The sequence below is a fragment of the Pteronotus mesoamericanus genome, unplaced genomic scaffold, assembly GCF_021234165.1.
Source record: "Pteronotus mesoamericanus isolate MK-2021 breed Mesoamerican mustached bat unplaced genomic scaffold, CSHL_Meso_final scaffold_651, whole genome shotgun sequence".
Lineage (NCBI taxonomy): Eukaryota > Metazoa > Chordata > Mammalia > Chiroptera > Mormoopidae > Pteronotus > Pteronotus mesoamericanus.
In genome coordinates this window covers 5,052,583-5,073,180 of record NW_026555325.1, presented here as the reverse complement: position 1 = coordinate 5,073,180, position 20,598 = coordinate 5,052,583, and the positions used below count along the sequence as shown (strand labels likewise).

General features: G+C 35.2%; 1 protein-coding gene and 1 non-coding gene across 2 annotated transcripts in view; both read left to right on the top strand.

Annotated features, from left to right (window-relative positions):
* LRP1B (LDL receptor related protein 1B) overlaps positions 1-20,598 on the top strand; it is a 1,772,547-nt gene that overhangs the window by 1,623,628 nt on the left and 128,321 nt on the right. The window contains exons 69-74 of the mRNA XM_054562474.1: positions 2,914-3,043; positions 4,668-4,774; positions 5,109-5,241; positions 12,137-12,259; positions 19,256-19,381; positions 20,062-20,199. Of these exons, the coding sequence (XP_054418449.1) occupies positions 2,914-3,043; positions 4,668-4,774; positions 5,109-5,241; positions 12,137-12,259; positions 19,256-19,381; positions 20,062-20,199 (757 nt within the window). The remainder of the gene's footprint in view (positions 1-2,913; positions 3,044-4,667; positions 4,775-5,108; positions 5,242-12,136; positions 12,260-19,255; positions 19,382-20,061; positions 20,200-20,598) is intronic.
* LOC129062009 (small nucleolar RNA SNORA30/SNORA37 family) lies at positions 15,247-15,377 on the top strand. Its single transcript, XR_008528248.1, has one exon. It is a non-coding gene; the product is annotated as a small nucleolar RNA SNORA30/SNORA37 family (small nucleolar RNA).

Genomic DNA, 20,598 nt, shown 5'->3' with positions numbered 1-20,598 from the left:
AGCATATGGTATTTGTCTTTTACCACCTGACTTAATACTCTTAGCATAATATTCTCCAGATTCATCCATGCTGTTGAGAAGGGTAGGGGATCCTTCTTTCTTTCTGCTGCATAGTATTCCATTGTGTAAACGTTCCATAGTTTTTTGATATACTCATTTATTGATGGGCATTTAGGTTGCTTCCAACACTGGTTATTGTAAATTGTGTGCCTATAAACATCAGGATGCATAGGTTCTTTTGAATTGTTCGTTCAAGATCCTTAGGGTATAATCCCAGCAGTGAAATTGCTGGGTCAAAAGGAAGTTCCATATTTAGCTTTTTGAGGAAATTCTAAACTGTTTTCCACAGTGGCTGCACCAGTCTGCATTCCCACCTGCAGTGTACTAGGGTTCCCTTTTCTCCACAGCCTTGCCAGCACTTGCTGTTTGTCGATTTGTTTATGATGGTCATTCTGATTGGTGTGAAGTGGTATCTCATTGTGGTTTTAATTTGCAACTTTCTGATGGCTAGTGATGCTGAGCATCCCTTCTTATGTCTCTGTGTATGTTCCTCTTGGAGAAGTGTCTGTCCAAGTCCTTTGCCCATTTTTTAATTGGGCTGTTTTTCTTCCTGGAGTGGAGTTGTGTAAGTTCTTTATATATTTTGGAGATCAAACCTTTGTCCAAGGTATCATTTGCAAATATATTTTCCCATACGGTTGGTTCCCTTTTCATTTTGCTGATGTTTTCTTTAGTCATGCAGAAGCTTCTTATTTTGATGAAATCCCATTTGCTTATTCTTTGCTTTATGTCCCTTGCCCTAGGAGACATATTGGTGAAAATATTGCTGTGTGGGATATCTGAAAACTTAGGCATAGTTTCCTGCCTATGTTTTCCTCTAGGACTTTTATGGTGTCATGACTTATATTTAAGTCTTTTATATACCTTGAGTTTATACTTGTGTATGGTATAAGTTGGTGGTTAAGTTTTATTTTATTTTTTTTTTGCATGTAGCTGTCCAGCTCTCCCAAGGCCATTTGCTGAAGAGGCTATTTTTACTCCACTTTATACTTCTGCTGCCTCTGTCGAATATTGATTGATCATAGAGGCTTGGTATATTCCTGGGCTCCGTATTCTGTTCCATTTTCTTAAAAATATATAATTCTTAGTTATGCTAAAAAAAAAAATCCTAAAACTAATGGCATGTGCACATTAAAGGTTATTTCTAGCATTCACATAGTGGCATCTAAATACTATTTTCTAGTTACAGGAAACAAAAATCCTTTGAGAAATGTTTAATTCCAGGTCTAAGAAAGGAAATTGACAAAATGAGCTCCTAACATCTTGTCAAGCTAGACTGGAGATTGAACTTGCAACCCTGGTAGATCAGGACAATGCTTTAACCAACTGAACTATCTGGTGGGGATAATCCCTTACAATTATTAAAACTACATTACCCCTGTAGGGTCCAGTGACACAGTCTCCCATATCACCCAACCTGGGCACTTGAGGTTCACCCTTTGTGTCAGCTAAGTATACCCTCCTCTTGTAGTTGAGCACTGGTTGTAGTTGGCAGATCAATGAGAGGAATTTACCCAGGCCAGTCAGCTGCAAGGACTGGCTATGACCACTTACCACCAACCTCCCTCCTCCATAGAAGATCAGCTGTGCAGGGACAGAGTGGTGGTGTTCTCACATGGTTTGTAGCTGACACTGGGTGAGTTGGACCTGGAGTTTCCTAGGTGGTGCAGACCAAGGTCAGCCCCCACCTGTGTTTCACCCGGGGCACCCTACCTGAGATGTGAAACAGTCTGACGTGGCTGCTACTTGTGCTGGGCTTGGAATTCCCAGGTGAAGCCAAGCTGTGACTCTAATCTGGCTGCTGCTTGGGCTCACTAAAACCAGCAGTTTCTTGTTTGATAGGATTTAGGAGCCAAGACCAGCCATTCTTATGGAAAAGTAGCTTAGGTGGGCCCAAACATTGGGTGGGATAGAGCCTCTGTGACTCTCTAAGGTGGGTCACATCATGTTAGCCAGGTTGATGTGATCTCAGATACGGCACAAGCTTTCTGGCTCTGTGGGAAGAGGGCTCAGCCAAGGGACAATGGCCTCTGCTTGCCCCAATGCCAGGCACTTCAGTCTCTCCCTGTATACCACTGGTGCTCTTCCAGCTGCCACCCTGGTGCTGGCGCTCAGAGGGAGAGAGTCTGAGTAGGTGAGTCTGTGTGTGGGTTCCCCAAGAGGAGCTGCTTAGCGGTCTAGCATCCTCCTCCAACAACTCAATCCCTGCTGGTTTTCATAGCCAGAAGTTGTGGGGACTTACCTTCCTGGCACGGGAATACTGGGCCGAGGGGCCCTGGCATGGTTCTGGGACTCTCACTCCTGACATATTCCTCCTGAATTTTTATCCCCATGAGGGTGGTGACAGTCTATTCTGCATTCACGCCCCTCCTACCAGTCTGGATGGATGTGGTTCCTTCAATTCTGTATTTGTCAGACTTCCATTCAAATCAATTTCTGACATTCCTGAGTGATTATTGTTCTACAATATAGTTGTAAATTTGATGTGGTTGTGTGAAGAGGCGAGCCATCTCTGCTTACTTTGGCATCTTGACCGGTAGCTCCCCTATAATTGTCTACTGAAGAATGATCCTCTTGGAATAATTTAATTAGTATGATGAAGCCATGGCATTTATGGATTTTTTTCTTCATTTATCTGTTTTATTATTACAGAGACAAATGCAAGTGGAAAATTGTTATAATTATGTTACATAACATTGGGCTTACATCTAACTGTCTGAGCTGAGCTTCTTGTAAGTGGCAGATTAGTTTCTATACTTCTAGGTTTCTATGCATAAGGTTTTAGTTGTTGTGTGGGTTACATCTGTCTAACAGTTTCATTTTAATTACACCTGTGTTGATGTTTTTTTACAGAGAAATTGTGAAACGAGTTGTTCCAAAGATCAATTCCAGTGTTCCAATGGTCAGTGTATATCTGCAAAATGGAAATGTGATGGTCATGAAGACTGTAAATATGGAGAAGATGAGAAAAACTGTGAACCAGGTAAAATGATTGAGGTGATATTAAATTTAGCTGGTATTTCAACTTGATAGAATTTAATTTTGGACAGTGATATTTAAATAAGATTGTGAAATTCATGCACAGACTTGTTTTTTTTAGAAATGATCTGAAATACCTGTACATAGATTAATTAGTGTGCCTTTATATGCTTTGAAAGTGTTTTGGTAGGTAAGATTGTTCCTGTGTTTAAGATTCAAACATTACTTTCCAAAGTCATATTTTATGGGTTCTTTATCTTTCTACACCATTTGGTATTTTTTTAAGACAACAAAATGAAATATGTTAAAACTCTAAGTACAATAAAAGTCAGGTTTTCAATTATGGAATTGAAAAATATGGAAGAGAACATAGTAATTTCAATATGATACCAACTAAGAGGAAGCATAAGGGTATTATTTCTATTTAAAATGTGGGCCAAAATCAAAACAAAATTAAGAAGCAAAACCACCATATAGGAAAAATACACCCACTTTATAAATTTCTATTTTTTAAATAGGACTATATAAATATGCCTTTAAAAACTTAATTTTTATACTTAGCTATTTTAAAAACATTATCTTATAGGAATAAATTACTATGGAAACTTTTCTATAATCTGCATATAATCATGAAAGCATTGCTTTGAGAGACCAGGTAGGAGTAGCAAATATAAGACACACACGTTATCAAGTCCTCCAGTACCATGCCCATGGTCCACAGCTCTGATTGATCACAGAGCTTTTCCTTACTGAACTCAGACATGTTCTTGACTACTTAATAATACAAATCCCTAGACAAATATTGTCAATTAAGATAAATTAAAATATAAAGAAAAAGCTTTTTAGCTTTCCTTGGATATGCAATTCAGACCACAACATCATTGCATAAGTACATTTGGCTGCTTGATGGTCTAACTAAAGGCCAAGAACCCCAGAGATTTGAATGCAAGCAAACTCAAAGACAGCTTTATAAGTCCAATGTCAATTAATTAGATTGGGTACTGGTAATAACTTATTTATCTATGTGTTATTTTAATTTTCTGTGTCATAAAGGAATGCTTCAAATTCTGTAGGCTCTGTTAAGTATAAATAAATTTATGTTAAAAACCCAAAACAAAAATACTTCTAATAACTTCCACAAATATGACATTTATGGCAACATAACCAAATAGATATCACAATGTCTGTGAGACCATACCAAGATTTCTACTTTTAGCTTTATACAATGTATAATATATATTAATGAACATTCCCAAGGATCACTAAATCCTATTATAGTTTTGAAAATAATGTAAGGATTTTATCTCTTAAATAATTTAATTTAAAATTTTAAAAAACATTTACCTCTCCAAAATCAAAGAGATAAAGAATATAGATTTTTTTTCTCTCTTTAGTTTATTTAGTTGAATATTTACTGAACAGGCTATTACATTATTGACGTATATTTAGCACAATACTATATATTATAAAGCACATTTTAAATGAATATTTAATATTAAATATTAAATACAGTTTAAATAATATAAACTTTTTTCATTACTGTCTATTTTTGTATGCTTATGCATGTTTTCTATGAAGCCTGTCATTCCTTTACTAAATCTAAATCTCAACTTTATAATTACATTCAGCTTCTCCTACTTGCTCATCAAGTGAATATATATGTGCCAGCGGAGGATGTATTTCAGCATCTTTGAAATGTAATGGAGAATATGATTGTGCTGATGGTTCAGATGAGGTAAAAATCTATCATTTGATTGAAATCTTTGAATTACATGAATTAGATTTAGGAAAGCAAATGTAATAAAAATAGAGGACAGAGAGAGAACCTTTATTCTTATCTGTCTAAAATGTTAGGGCAAGTACATTGACTATAATTCAACAAATCCCTGAATTTTAATGTTGTCTATATACTAACCCCCATTTTCATTTGTAGAGATTATAGTCATTAAATCAAAACAAACAAGCCCACAGTGTAATAAATCTTCAGTGTTGTCAATTGCATGTTTATTTTGTCTGTGACTGTATTGTTATCATTAATAAAAACCACAGTGCCATTTGTATTTAAACAGATGAACTGCGTGACTGAATGTAAGGAAGATCAGTTTCGATGCAGAAATAAAGCCCGCTGTGTTCCAATTAGATGGATATGTGACGGAGTTCATGACTGTGTGGATGGCAGTGATGAAGAGAACTGTGACAGAGGTATGGCATTTGTGTGTGTGTAGTTAATGTAATGGTAGTGAAGATACCATGCAGAATATACAGTGTGCTATAGGCAGAAGATCACTAAATGCTTCTGCTTACTCTTTCTAGATTCATTACATAATAGTCTGTTCTAAATAAGCAAAAGCTGGATTATTTTCAGAGTATAATGTCACTCTGTACAACAAAGGCAACCAAAGGCAAGTCTTGGTTGAGTATGAACCATGAACATGTACCATGAGCATGTTTTTGGACTAGGTGTTGGGTCAGAAAAGGAGATACTGGAAGAACACAGGGAACATAGCCACTAAAGCCACTGTTATAAAAGTATTATAGAGTACATTTCTCTTCCACATTGCTTGCCTTACTCTCAATGAATAAAAACAAACTGTTACTATATTACTATAATTTGGAGAGCTAAAAATTATACATACTAATATACTGGATCATATATAGATTAAAAATTGTGCCCCAGATTTGCTTTTTGCCATAGGGTTGAGAAAATGGCCTACATTTTTTGTCAGTCTGGAAGACAACTTTGAGTTTTATAGTATATTATTTTCAAACTATGTGAAGCTATTTCCTGACAGATACCAGCTTTTACTTGTAAGTTGCCACAATACAATCAGTGATTGTTACTACTTTAGAGTTAATGAAATTAAAGCAAAGAAATTGTGTGAGAAGCTTACAATGACCATAAATTCCTTAATTCTTATTATTTTTATAATATTAAATACATTATTTAAATACAGATCTCTTTTAACCTGCTCACAAAAGTCTCTAAATGGACTTTACATTTCAGAATATTTGGAACATCATCTACGAAGATGACATCAGATACTAACATAGATTGCAAGGCACTGGAACAGGCACTCAGGGTTTATACAGTATAAAGCTTTCTAAAATATTTACTCTGGAGATAGCTATTCACTTGAGGAAAAATATCTCCTGCTTTGCCTAACATTACATCCAAACTTTATGATTTGTTAATACCTCCATCCCAGAACCTGATAAAGTATTATATTCAGCAGAAGAAATTCTAGCTCTCATTTGGAATCTGCAATGCATTACAGAGAGCCATAAAAGGTTAAACTTCCATGACAACAATTTCTACTTTTGGTTAATTTCTCACACTGACTTTCTGTAATCGATCACTCTAGAGACAGAAAGCTTTGTGGACCATCTTTCATCCATACTCTTATGTAATCTTTTATGTAAAAACTTTAGAACAAAAATTAAGTTATTCATCTTTTTTCTAATCTCTAATGATTAAGCTTCATCCCCTCAACTTCAGTCACTGTAATTAGCATATTTCTTTCTTCCATGGCTTCTTGCCTGGGCTCATGTAGTACTAACTAACTGGTCTTCAGTACATCCTACTCACTGCTACCAGGTTCATCTTATTTATGTGTAACACTGATTATGTCAATCTTTACTCAATCCTCTTCCTTCCTGGTTACATGCAAACAACTCAGGCTGGCTGGCAGATTTACATAGGAGGATCTCATTTTATCTCTCCAGTCTTATATTCTACTACCTTTTCTATGTATCATGTATCATAGCCAAACTGAAAATAGTCTAGCAACATCTCACATGCTTTTCAACATCTCTGCCAATAAAATGTATATCTGTCCTTTCAAGTACATTTTAATTATTTCTGTCTTCAACCCAAGTACTTTTTTTGAGTTTACTCAGCCACTGTTTGATTGCATTTTTGTCATCATTATATTCCTTCTAATATAACTATTTTTGTGTTATTTGACCCTTTCCCCTGTTGAAATGTCAGTTTCTTGATGCTAACGATTACGTAGGCAAACAGAACAAGAAATATTTTTCAGGCAGTGATATCATTATGTACAAAGTCACAGAGGTGAGGGACAATTTAGCTGTTTAGTAACCACAAGTAACTGAAAGTGTATATTATAGAACTTGGTTTTAATATTAAGGATAATGTAAAGTTTTTTCAAGCCTTTTAAGGAATCTTCAAGATTTTTTTAAAGGAGAGTGATAATGAGATACTGAAATGAGAATCAGGAGATCTAGTTTTTTTCCTTATCTCCAAAAACATTTCTGTGATTATTTTTCTATGCTATCAATCCCAAGCACAGTGAAATGTGTTCAAGAACTGTAGGAATATCTGGAGAGTGAGTGTGTGGGGAGAGGGAAGGGGGAATCTTGTCAGGATTTATCTATTTTTTTAAATATTGGATTTCATAAAAACAGTTTGAACAAAGGAACCCAGGTTAAAAAGTCAAACATTACAGTAAAAAAAATTGAACATTACAGCATTTGACATCTGAAGTATCTTTCATATTTAAAATTATTCTACTAAATGTTTAAGCTTACTGAATGAAAGAGTTGAGAGTCTTTATTTCAATGATTTGGTAATATGTCAAAGTTTCCCTTCCCATCGCTACTCATGCCTTTAACTTCTCTTGATTTATGTATGTATGTATGCCTGTATGTATGTATTCGCTGTTGGGTAATTACATTCCAGTGAAGTATCTTGGTGGATAAAGTACTTGATCCTATATGGATGTACCTTAAGGCAGGACCAAGTTCAGATTGCTAGTGTTTAATCTACTTCCAGGAAGTGGTGCAAGTATTGGATAAATGTACATCAAAGCGTGGAGGAAATGGAATGCCAGAAGAAACACCTCTGCTGTTAAATCTAACTTCCACTCATCTCATCTTTGACCTATGAGCTGACAGGGGCTAAGTGTTCAGGGCTGGATAAGCCTGGGACATTTTTCCAAGTGAATCAGTTTTACTGGTTTATTTTAAGAGGACTAAAATCTAAATTATTAAGGAATTAGAAACAACTTTTACATTTTTCAAAGGTAAAACATGTTGCCTCAAGGAAACAGTGTTTGCTTTGGCCTGAGATCCCAAATTTTACTCCTTATAGAAATTTTGTTGGAAAAGATTGAGAGTTATTCTCTTTAGTAATCATCAGCTTAAAAAAGGGTAAGCTACTTATGTAAATTATAAACGATTATCATATATTAAAGTTTCTGTCAACCCAAATTAAGATGAGAATTCTATTTTCTGCAGTGGATACTCTTATCCAGGTTTTTATGAAACTCCTAAGTGCTCACTCACATTTAGACATAGGTTATTGTTAATTAATACATACTTTTTATTTTCTAAATACCTGTTGAACTTATCAAGAGCATGATGAGAAAAATTGAGATTTTTATTTAGCTAATCTCTTTTAACTTATACCTTTTTTTTGCTGTTTGTGTGTGCTTCATGTTATTTCAAAAATAGTCATTCTTAAGTTAGACTTAGGAGGTCATGGTAGCTAACATGGTTCATTTTTTGAAATGCGAACTCTTTATAGTACCATAGCAAGCCTTTTAGTAGGTTATCAAAAACCTTTGCTTTTTTGTTGCAAGTGTGATTTCATTTTTATTTCTCTTCTTAATACAATAGTGACATATCCAACACTCTCATAGGGCAAATTATAGTATTATCTAATGTGATACTCTAGTGAATTCGATTTTTCCTTTCAACAATACTAATGTGCCTCAAAGGGAGTTTTCTAAAATAATCCAAGTTCACAAATTTTGTTTGAATTTGATTCATTGTAAATTGGAAAGTGCAAGAGATTTAATCACTAGAATCTTTATTCTGAGAGAACACAACTCTTTTTTATATTCTATGGATTTTGTATTGAATTAAGTCAACAGTCATAGTTTAAGTTTCTTTAGAATTGGGCTATCCATTTTATATTATTATTGTTTTCAGACAGAGAACTGTTAAATTGTAATATATTTTATTGCATGGGTTTTAGTAATTGAGAATATTTTTAGGGTTAGGGCATTTTAGAGCTAAAAATTGCAGAAGTTTGAAAGATAGGGACAACCCAAGGTCAGATATTGTACTGTTAGCCATCTCTCATGGTGTTATTCACCTTGGTGTTCTCAACAAGGACCTGCCTTTATCTATATCTTTGAGTTTGTTAATCCTTAAAAATGCCATTAACTGTACTAGTTCTATTAAGTTTTCTTTCCAGAAAATCATACAACTGTTCTGATTCATATCACTATAAATTCTTGGTCTCAAATCAACTCTCACTCAAGATTTTATGCAATTTACCTATAGTTCTTTCATCATCTTTTTCTATCAATACTAATATCAAAATTTTAATAAGTTGATTTTCTCACATTGTACTTCACAGCAATAATAAATCAGGAGCTTTATTGAAAACCCATCTGACCACCAAGTTAACAAAGCTCTCTATAGCTTGCCTAACCATTCCTGCTCCCTTTCTATTAAAATGGAAGACTTGTTTCACCTCCAGTCTAAGAATAATCTTTTCATTTTGCTGTAGATCTCAGAATTTTCACACTTTCTGTATTCTCAAGAAGTTATCAATTACCTTTATCTTGTATCTTCAACCTTACCTTGCTTTCTGAATTATTATTCTCAGAAATATTTAAATGTGTTTGGACATCTGTTTTTCTTCATTCAAGTAACTAGTAAGATAGCATTTTACTAAACCCAATATCACTTCACTAAATTCACTCTCTTAATTATTTAAATGTGCCTACTATGGCCTTCTAAAATGTATGGTTAGAATACATTTTAGGTATTTCTCCAACCACTCTGGCTACATTTGTTCTTCTCTATCCATCTTGTCTTTAAATCATAATTATCTCTTTGTTCTTTTCTAAATTTAAAATAATAATTCCATTTGATCAGTCCCAGCTATACATTTTACAGCTCAGAAACGTACCTTATAATTTAGACACATTTATCCACTAGCCTGCTAAGTATCACTTCATGACGTCCTTACCAGTATCTTAATCGAATTACCTTTATTTCTTCTAAGTTCGCTCCTACTGTTGTGCTCCTTTATTTATTACACAACACCAGCATTCACCAAATTGTCCAAATAAACCAAAAATTGAGTACTATTACTACTCACTCTCCTCTGCCACTCTCCATCTACCTAGTTGTTAGATCCTGAGGATTCTACCTCCCAAGGAGTTCTCAAATGTAGCTCCTCTCTGTCAAGTTAACATCAGTTCTATTCTGCATTGCTGCAACCCCTCTTCCAAATTTTTTTTTTTTTTAATTTTTCTCCCTTCATTCTTGGCTTTAACCCTCACTATCTTGGTTTCCAAGTTCTCCAAGCTGTAGATAAAGTTATTATTCTAAAATCCAAATCTGATTCTGCCATTTCCTAAGTTAAATCTTTGATATTGGAAGTGAGTTGTTGGAGATTTATGTACAAGTCAAAACTCAGAATGAGAGCTATTTGACCCTCACAAGTGAAGGCTCATTATTCACTCCGAAGAGCATCTATAAGATGAGCACCACTTCTTCCTAGGTATTTTCTAGCCTTGGAAGGGTGGGCACCATTATTTCCCCAACCCCATGCTTAAATGAACATCCTTTTAAAAATATATTAGTACCACACTGGCAGGTATGGCTCAGTGGTTTGAGTGCCAACCTGCAAACCAAAGGGTCACCAGTTTGATTCCCAGTGAGGGCACATGCCTGCGTTGTGGGCCAGGTCCCCAGAGGGAGACACGCAACAGTCAAACACACATTGGTGTTTTTCTCCCTTCCTTCCCCTCTTTCTAAAAATAAATAAAGTCTTTAAAAAATATACATATATTAATACCTTCAATCATCAAATCTAGCTAACGTAGAAGCCATGTTTCTTATCTTTTGCATGAAGTTTAATGAGGTAAAGTAATTTTCTGAGAGAAATCATATTTATCTTAATTCTAAATCCCAGTATCTTTGTGCTGTTATCTCATGTATAGTTTGCAAATATGACCTTTTAAATCACTTTAACCATACCTCTCTTGTAACTTACTAAGACATTGAGTCCCAGAAAAATTAATCAACTTTTCCAAAGCAAAATAAAGCAAGTTCCTAACTCTCAAACCATTGTGGTTTCTGCTGTGTATTGCTCCATACATAGCTATAACTCTCAATTTATTAGTATTTGGATCCTTTGTATGTAGTAAATGTACTTAATTTTAACTTAGAATATGCCTGTAGTCTCAATACTTTCTATTTAATTGCAAAGAGGAAGAGCTGCAAACATTAAAAATACAAAAAAATTAGGTATTCTATTGAACAATTCTTATAAAGATTACTCTAATATTTTATCACATAGCCAATTTCTTATTTCTGCTATAAAATTATTTTTCGGTGAGTACAAAACCTTTTTTGCTGATTATTCTCTTTTGGTGATTCAGTTTGTCAGCTTCTGGATAGAGTTGAATTATCTAATATTTTTGTGTTTCTTTTCTTTCCAGAACAACACAACTTTAATTATGAAAATTAATATCATTTAAAATCTAAATTTCCTTATACTCAGTAATATAAAAAACATGAAAAGGAAGATCATTTAGATTTGACAAAACTTTCTTTTATTATCTTATTAGTATTTTTTTAAAGAAAATATGATATGCATGAGGGTAATACCATATTGTTTTAAAAAGTAAGCAATGAATACCTTTTAGAATAGGTTTAGATGCACTGGCCAGTGTGGCTCAGTTTGCTGGAGCATCGTCCTGTGAACTGAAAGGTCACAGATGTGATTCCTGGTCAGGGCACATATCTGGGTTGTGGATTTGTCCATAGTAGAGGGAGTATGTGAGAGGCAGCCTATCAATGTTTCTCACATCCATATTTCTCTCCCTCACTTTCCCTCTCTCTAAGTATGTCCTGGGTTAAAAAAAAAAAAATTAAAAAGGATTAAAAAAAAGAAAAGAAAAAATGTTTGGACACCTTGTGTCAAAATTATATAGAAGAAAATTAAAAACTGAGATACTAGAATCTGTGCTAAGATTTCGAGTAGTATGTTTCATACTCACCAGCTTTAATTATTCTGTATCTGTATTTCTCTTTTTTTTGTTTTAAATTAAAGGAGGAAATATATGCAGAGCAGACGAGTTTCTTTGCAATAATTCTCTTTGCAAACTACATTTCTGGGTGTGTGATGGAGAAGACGACTGTGGAGACAATTCTGATGAAGCCCCTGATATGTGTGGTATGGCATTTAATGTGGCTCTAGATTGTTTTTTCATCTCCTGATCCAATGCACCAACATGAATCAATGAAGTGGTGAAGTGAACCACAAATTTCACCATCCTGGGGTTAGGTATATAAAGTATAACCACAGATAGCAGCTTTTGTTCAGGTAACAAGAGATTACCCTGTTTAAAGTTTACGACTTTATAGAAAGCAATCCTAAATCTGAACTTCCATGTCAAACTGTTCAAAAGATAAGTTAGGTCTGTCTGAGAGGTTTTAGTAGTTGACCTTTTAAATTGAGTATGGTTCATATAAAGACTTTGGTTTCATATCAAAATTAATATAAAACAGATTTTTGACAGGTACATAGAAAAAATGTGAACTATAAAATTATGTAGTTCCACATTTAACCCACTACTGAGGCTGAGGTTGTTGAGAGAAGGGAGATTTATATCTATAAATGTGTATATATTTCATGATAAAATATATATATATACACACACACATATATATACACACATATAACACAAATGTTAGGCAGAGGAAAGAAATAGGAGCTATTTTATTTAAATCTAAACATCTTTTAAAAACTTTAGCAATTCTTCAAATTCAAGTTATTCTCTACTGATATTTATCAGAATAGTGTTATGCAACAAAAAAGTTCAAGTATACAATTTAGATCTTTAAAATAAAAGATTATATTTATTACATATTTATTATATTTGGTATTTTTAACCCCTCTTCTCATTCTTTGTATCTAATCTCAACAAGAAGGTAATTTCTTCTCTAATTTAAAGAAACTACTATTCCTGATATAGCTTAATAGTACATGAGATGAGTTAAAGAATGTATAGCATGAGTTTTTAGACTTAAATCCTTTGTTTTATTTGGTGTGTCAAATTAGACCAGTACTTTTGGATAAATGATAACATTGCTTACAAAGATTGCAGTTGAATAAAAAAATCCAAAAAATCAGGCAACATTACTTTTAAAGGATTTAAAACTTGAAAAAGACAGTTTTTGGAGAGTATTCTTTGTAGGTACAACTGATGAGAGATATAACTAAATTTCCACTCCAGTTTTTTACATAATCTTACAAAATAGGCTCTATAGAACCAGTGGGGTGTATATTGTTTGTATATTGTTTCTGAATCATAATACATGAAAAAAATGGGTTTATCTGCTAAAATCAAACCAGGACCCATTATGTTTATAGACATTTTTTTTTTTCTTTTTCCCCTACTCTCTATTCTACTTCTGAACAAAACTAGTGGGTGGAAAGGAAATATTTGCAACTACAAGGACCGCTTCCAGGGCCAGAAAATGAAACTCGGTGACATGCCATACAGCTACTAGAAAACTTGTAACTACAGTGCAACTAGCTTGATTCTCTGAATGTTTTTGCATTTGCTCAGTTATTGGTATCAACACTGAGTCAAACTATTATGTACTAGAGACTGTCTAAGTAATTGAGATTTAAAAACATGAATAGCACATGGTTCTTCTTTTTATAAGAAAATATTCTGGTTCGATAAATAGTATTTTCCATACATTGCATCTCAAGATAGAATTAAGTAAAAGGTACAGACAAGGCAGTACAAATAAGCTGGAAGAATAAAGGGGAATTCAGGAAGCTACCATTCTGAAGGATCTATACTGAAAGGCACCATAGGCATAGTGAACAATGTGGGGAAAAGTTCTTTATTCATTGAATAAAGACTTACTAAACTGGAAATTGTGATTATTTTTCATGTTAAAATGATGAAAGACACTGACATGGACCCTGACCTCACACAGCTGAGAATCTAGTGGAAGAGCGATACTGATGGTCACAAAAAATACATAGATATAAACTGTGATACATGCGCTAGAGAATAATAGAGTTAATATAGACATATAACACAGAGGAATTTTATTCAATATTGAGTTGTGAGAAATAACAATTGAGTACAATATGAGTCTGAGAGATACATAGTTGCTGAGGAGGGAGAAGAACTGGGGTGAGGTGGTTCACACTGTGCTGTAAGCAAAGGAAGCAAGAAGAGGAAAAGCCCTGGGGCAGAGCAAATAGAGCTCACTAGGGGAACTGAGAAATCTGTGCCCTGGAGAGTACAGAGCAAGGGAGATGACTGGTTTAGGATGAAACTGAAGAGACAGGAGAGATACTTGATACCTTATGAATCAGTCTCAGTGGGAATTGTTAGATTTAGCCAAAAATCAATATAAATACAAAATCATTTTAAGCAGAAGAGGTATGTGGTCATACTTACATTTTTACAAATATTGGATAGAAGGAAGCAAGGCTAGTTAAGACAGCTGCAGCATTCTGGGCAAGCTGTGCTGTTAGCTTGAATTCAGACAGTGACAGCACGTGATGGTAAAGTGTACACAGATTTGAAGGCTATTTAAAAGGCAAAATAAATTTGATTAAATAGTGGATTGTCTGTAGAAGACAAGTGAGAGGAGGTTGCCCAGTATAATTTATAGGCTGTTTTTGCTTGCATGTTTAAATAGATGGGAAACATAGGAACAGGAATAGTTTTACAAGTAAGATTAAAAACCTGGTTTGAGATGCATTTGAGAGGACACTCTAGAGATTGCCAGTAGGTGCTAGATATTTGGTCCTCAAACTTAAAGAGGTGGTCTGGAGATATAAGTTTGAGAGTCAGCATAAAATGTGGTAGTAAGTACTATGAAATGTGTGAGATTTAGGCTAGGTAGGAGTAAAGCGTCAGAGAAAAAGGACATTAGAATAGAATGCTGAGAGATTCCAAACATCTAAATAAATATGAGCAGCCAGAAAAAACTCAGGTGGGTGACCACAAAAGGATTAACAATGTTAAGAAGAAAACTGTGGCCAAATAAATACCAAAGTAATAAAATGTCTCAAGAAATGGAATGTTTCCTGAAGAGTTGGGGTCAAGGAGTTGCAGAACAGGTAAAAAGATTAGTTTTAGATAAAAGTAGAAACCCCTTCTCTGTTATTAAAAAAATAGTGAAATGATAGCACTTTCACAGGTCCTTCCCTGGGCAGTGGGGCCAGGATTTGGTAGCTGGTGCTGAAAGAAAAAACCCTTGGTTGCATCCTTGCCCTGGGACTGTGCCAGTGGCAACTGTCACTCAATGGCACAGAGGGGAAAAAAAATACTGAAATGAGTTGATAGACACTGTGTAGATGCTGGTGTATGTATATCATTTAATAAGATGTTAACACACTTTCTATCTCTTTATTTCTACTTTTTTATGTGTGAAGTAAGAAGCATATTTGCATATAGAATGTGGAAGTTTGGTGTTGTAGGAGGATTTGAAAGGAATGCATATTTGAATCATTATTGCGAAGTGTAAGAGAGCAATGGCTAGATATTTATATATAAGGTATTCAAGTAGTATTCAGGGCTCATCTGGCATTGATACATATTTATATGTGTGGTATCAGCCTTGTGATATTGAGACTGGTAGAATTAAAAAGTTGGAAAAGTCAGAGACTGTAATCAGAATTTGGAGCATTCAAATTAGTAGTATTGTGAATGGAGCAATTGGAGGAAATAGCAAATCTAGCTACATCCATGTATTATAGTGCTCCTGTCTTTCAGGACAGGACAGGAACTGTCATTGGCTGAATTAAAAAAAAAAATGTTGAAATCCACCAATGTCTACAGCTCTCTAAGGGAGTGGGTGACCTAGGTGGATTAGAGTAAAAAAAGACACTAGTATGATAAAATTAAAGAGTTAGGAGGCCCACTCTTGTTGGTTTGTTCATATAGATGTTGAAATCATATAGGATGATGGTATGAATTTGGATGAAGAGAAATAGCAATGAGGGTAGTTGCTACAATCTTCAGTGAATTAAGGAAGGAGTGATGCTTATGAAGTGAATGAGGAAATAGCAATAAGAGAAAGGTATAATGAAATTCTTGACCCTCAAAATAGCAGTATTTTTTTTTAGTGTATTTTTAAAAATAGAATGTAAAGATGTGGTATCAAAATTCTTGAAGTTGTAGTAAGAAATTAGGTTATCTTCAAACATGAGATAAAAGGAGGTTAGAGCAGTTTAAGACGTGTTCCTAAAAGGCCTAAAAGGGAGGAACTATGCTTGGGGTAACAACCAGATTTCAGTTAAAGCAGGGAGGTCAGTGGAAAGGAGTATGACATGTTTAAGGAGCATATAGTGTAGCATTGCTAGAGGATTAAGAATGATTTCCTAGCTGGTGTGGCTCAGTGGATTGAGTGCCAGCCTGTGAACCAAAGGGTCGCCAGTTCAATTCCCAGTCAGGGCACAAGCCTGGGTTGCAGGCCAGGTCCCCAGTAGGAACCATGTGAAAGGCAACCACACACTGATGCTTCTCCCCCTCTCTTTCTCCTTCCCTTCCCCTCTGTCTAAAAATAAATAAGTAAAATCTGAAAAAAAAAATGACAAAGGAAAGTCTGTAGGAGTGGTATGATCAAGGTAATGTAAGTCTATTATGCCATGTAAAGTATCTCAAATTTTGTTCTGAAAGTGATGGATAATTTTGGAAACGTTGATCAGATTAACATGTTAGGTGGATTGTTCTGGTGGAGAATCTTAGGTTGGGCAGTAAAACTGAGATTTCTAGGATTCTACTACAGTCAGTTCTGTAAGAGATAATAAAGAATTGAGCTATTGTGATTGTAACTGATATGCAAAGAAAGACAAGGGAAAATCTAGGGACAATATCATCTCAATTGTTAACTAATAATTACAGTTGAAGGCCGGTGAGAGGAATGCATTTAGAATAACCCCAGACATGTGGCTATAATGTGCCACTAACAGAACTATGGAAAGAAGGCAAATCTTATTTGGGAAGAAGGGAGTTGAGTAAAAATGATAGGACTTGAGTTTTGAACTTGTTGAATTTGAAATTCCTGTGGGAATGCTCTATAATTAATTGTGAGAGATTGTATTTAGATAGCAAGTTGAAAACTGTTAAGGTATAGATTCAAGAATATGCATGAGAGTATCTGTCGCACTGCGCTGCGGGGGAGAGCTGCAGATAGCACAGCACTCTCTGAAACCTGAGGGAAACCAGCTGGGGCCAGCTGAGGTGGGAGAGGGCTCTGACACCCGCAGAGCCTGTCCCAGGGTCATCTTGGATAAGGGGGATAAAACACAAAATGTCACAAACACTTCTCTGTTTTCTGGGAGAGCCGACGGGGTCACTTTCCTCTCACTGCTACCATCTCACTGAATAAGGCCGTGGCACATCCCCCCAGTGCAGAAGGCTGTCTAGTGGGGAAGGTCCTGTTGCCCTTTGTTCCAGGCTTTTATTGAAAATCTTATCAGTGGGGTATGTAATAGGAATGCATACATTATCTCATTATATTAGCATATTAGGGTTCACAGAGAATAGATACCTTTAAGAAAACAAGTGACAGGAATTCATTGATATACAGGGGTCTGAGAGAAGATTAGAATCAGCAATAGAGACTATAGATAAGGGGGAAATAGACTTAAAGGCGCCTTAAAGATATAGGGTAAAAAGTGTAAATAAAGTAAATATCTTAACATTAACAATACCCGGTAAGCGGTGTAAACAAAAGTCCTGCGCAGCATGAGCTGATCAGAGATTTGAGGGAGGAACAGAGCACACTCCAAAGAATTTACCTCTAGGCCTGATTATGCAGGGACCTGCATCTGCCATTATGCAGATCTGCCAGATCTGATTTACGGCTGTTTTTCCTGCATTGTTTCAAGCCTGAGCCAGGCAGGGGAAGGAACCACTAAAAGATAAAGAAACTGCTTCTTGGCTGCAATGAGGACTCTGGCCATGTCCAAACCAAGCTGAGGGGTGTGGGGGCCTTTGCTCCCCTTCTCCGTGTCTCCCAATTTCTTATCTGCTGCCCATATCAGTCAATGCCTGTCTTAGGTTGCCCCTCCCCCAGGGGTCTTACCCATCCTTGGCAGGGACCATCCCAAGGCAAAGCAGAGGGGCAGGGGCTACGCCCTTGCCTTGGGGAACAGGTCAAGCTGCCTCAGGAGCCTGTTTCTCCAAGGCCTCCTGATTATTTCCAGCCTTGGGGCCCCCCAGCCTATCGGCAGGATTACAGCTTCCAAAGCCAGGCGGGGCGTTTCCCAACAAATATCTAAACAGAGGTTTTAAGAGTTAGAACATGAGGGGACCAAAGAGAGAACCCTGTAATATTCTAATTATGCAGATGAATCATATATAGATGTTTCCTACTTCAGAGGTGAAAGTCTTTTGATGAGATAGTGATAGAAAGGACAAGTAAAAAATTATCTGGGCTTCCATTTCTCTGATTTCCATTGGTATCTCTCTGATTCTCTCTCTCTCTCTCTCCCCCCTTTCACCCTCTCTCCCTCTGTCCCCCATCTCTATCTTCCCCTTCCCCCATCTCTCTCTCCCCCGTACCCGCCTCAGCTTCCATTAGTATATCTTTAATTCTCTCTCTCACATGCCCACACACACACAAACTCTAAAAACGAATAAACTAAGATCACTTTATGTGCCTCAAATACATAACTACATATTTGTTTAGAGAGAAATAAAGTGAAAAACCCAGCTATAGTATTACTTAGATATTTATTTCACTGACTGTCCTATTTTCAGTTTGGGCCTGTAACATATGCTTGCTGAAGCTCCATTCTGTGTGAAATTGCTCTCTCAGATAGCTAAGTGTCCTACCATGTTCTATCAACAGTAGACATAAATTAATTTGGTACACCAAATGAAGGCATCCAAGATAAGGCATCTGGAAACAAGACCATGAAATTTGGCTCTTTTTGTTATTCCACTCAACATTTCAGCTGTGTACTCTTTTCTTTAGTTAATATAAATAGCTAGATTCATAAGTATCTATTATCACACATTTTTCTAGCATCTACATGTAGGAAATTTTTATAACAAAAAATATTCCAAAAAAAGCTAAATAATAGATTTGAATAGAAAGGAAAAAAAAAGACAAAAGAAATATTGTTTTTTGTAAGTCAGTGTACCCAAAGGAGCTACTATGATTTTCATTTTTGTTTTTTCAGTCAAATTTTTTTGCCCATCCACAAGACCTCACAGATGCAGAAATAACAGAATATGCCTGCAGCCTGAACAAATGTGCAATGGGATCGATGACTGTGGGGACAACTCAGATGAAGATCAGTGTGGTGGTAAATCCATTTAAAATGAAATAATTGGGATTCAGTGACTGTTTCAATATAAAAATTTTAGAACTCAAACTTTTTTTTTTAATGTCTCATGTCTATGTCTGAGTGTATTTTTTCTGGCACTTGATCTTCTGACAGGAAATTAAAATAATCTGCTAACATTTTCTTTGCATAGTAGAGCTGTACAACTTAATCCAGAGTCTCTACTGGTCTGTAAACCTCTTTATAGAGATTGCATAAGAGAAATAACAGTGGTTTAAAAGTGTGTTCTGTTAAATAGTTCCTTGGGTTGGAGTGGGAATATATAGATTGTATTTAATCACAATCCCTTCTTCACAATTCTTAAATCAAAGGTTTTACTAAAGTATGTCGCAAAATTAGTGACAAACACCAACTTTAATTGGTCTGAGGCAGTTTATACTAATTTTAAAAAATCCCACTTAAGTTTATATGCACACATTTTTCCTGTGGAAATAAGGTGATGTTTACTATAAAGAAAATACCCAGTTATTTTATAAAAATCTAAAAATTTCAGAACTTTGAAATTTGACCTCAAGAGCTTTAAATAAGTATTGTGGATATGTGTGTTTTTTGTTGCATTTGGTAAAATCTTGGATCTGTTATATGCTCAATAAATTCATTTTGACTTGATATAACACTAACATTTCTTAATGACTCTGTAGGTAAGCTTGCATATAAAGCAAAACCTTGTAAAAAAGATGAGTTTGCTTGCAATAATAAAAAATGTATACCCCTGGACCTCCAGTGTGATCAACTTGATGACTGCGGAGATGGTTCAGATGAACAAGGCTGCCGAATAAGTGAGTTTGTTTTCTGTTAAAGTGCAGTGATACAAAAGTCCAATTTTTGCTTCATTATGACCATTTTATTACTACAGTGAGAAAAACAATGCTCTTCAAAATGTGCTTGAGTAATACCATTTTAAAAGCTTTTTCCAAAGCAAACTTGAATATCACTTAAATTAATATTAGAAAATACGAAGTGGGAAAGGCTGATTTTGCTGTGAATAAACTTATCAGAGCTGAAGCTGAGACTCAGTATACAAATACAGACTTTGATGTCAACGAAGAAATCTGTACCACTTAATATTTTAGTTTATAAAAATAATTTTAATACTTTTGAGTTTTTTAAACATTGATATTTGTTAAATGTTGATAAAGGTCTTAATTATTTTTCAATGTGTTAAAATTTTAATCTAT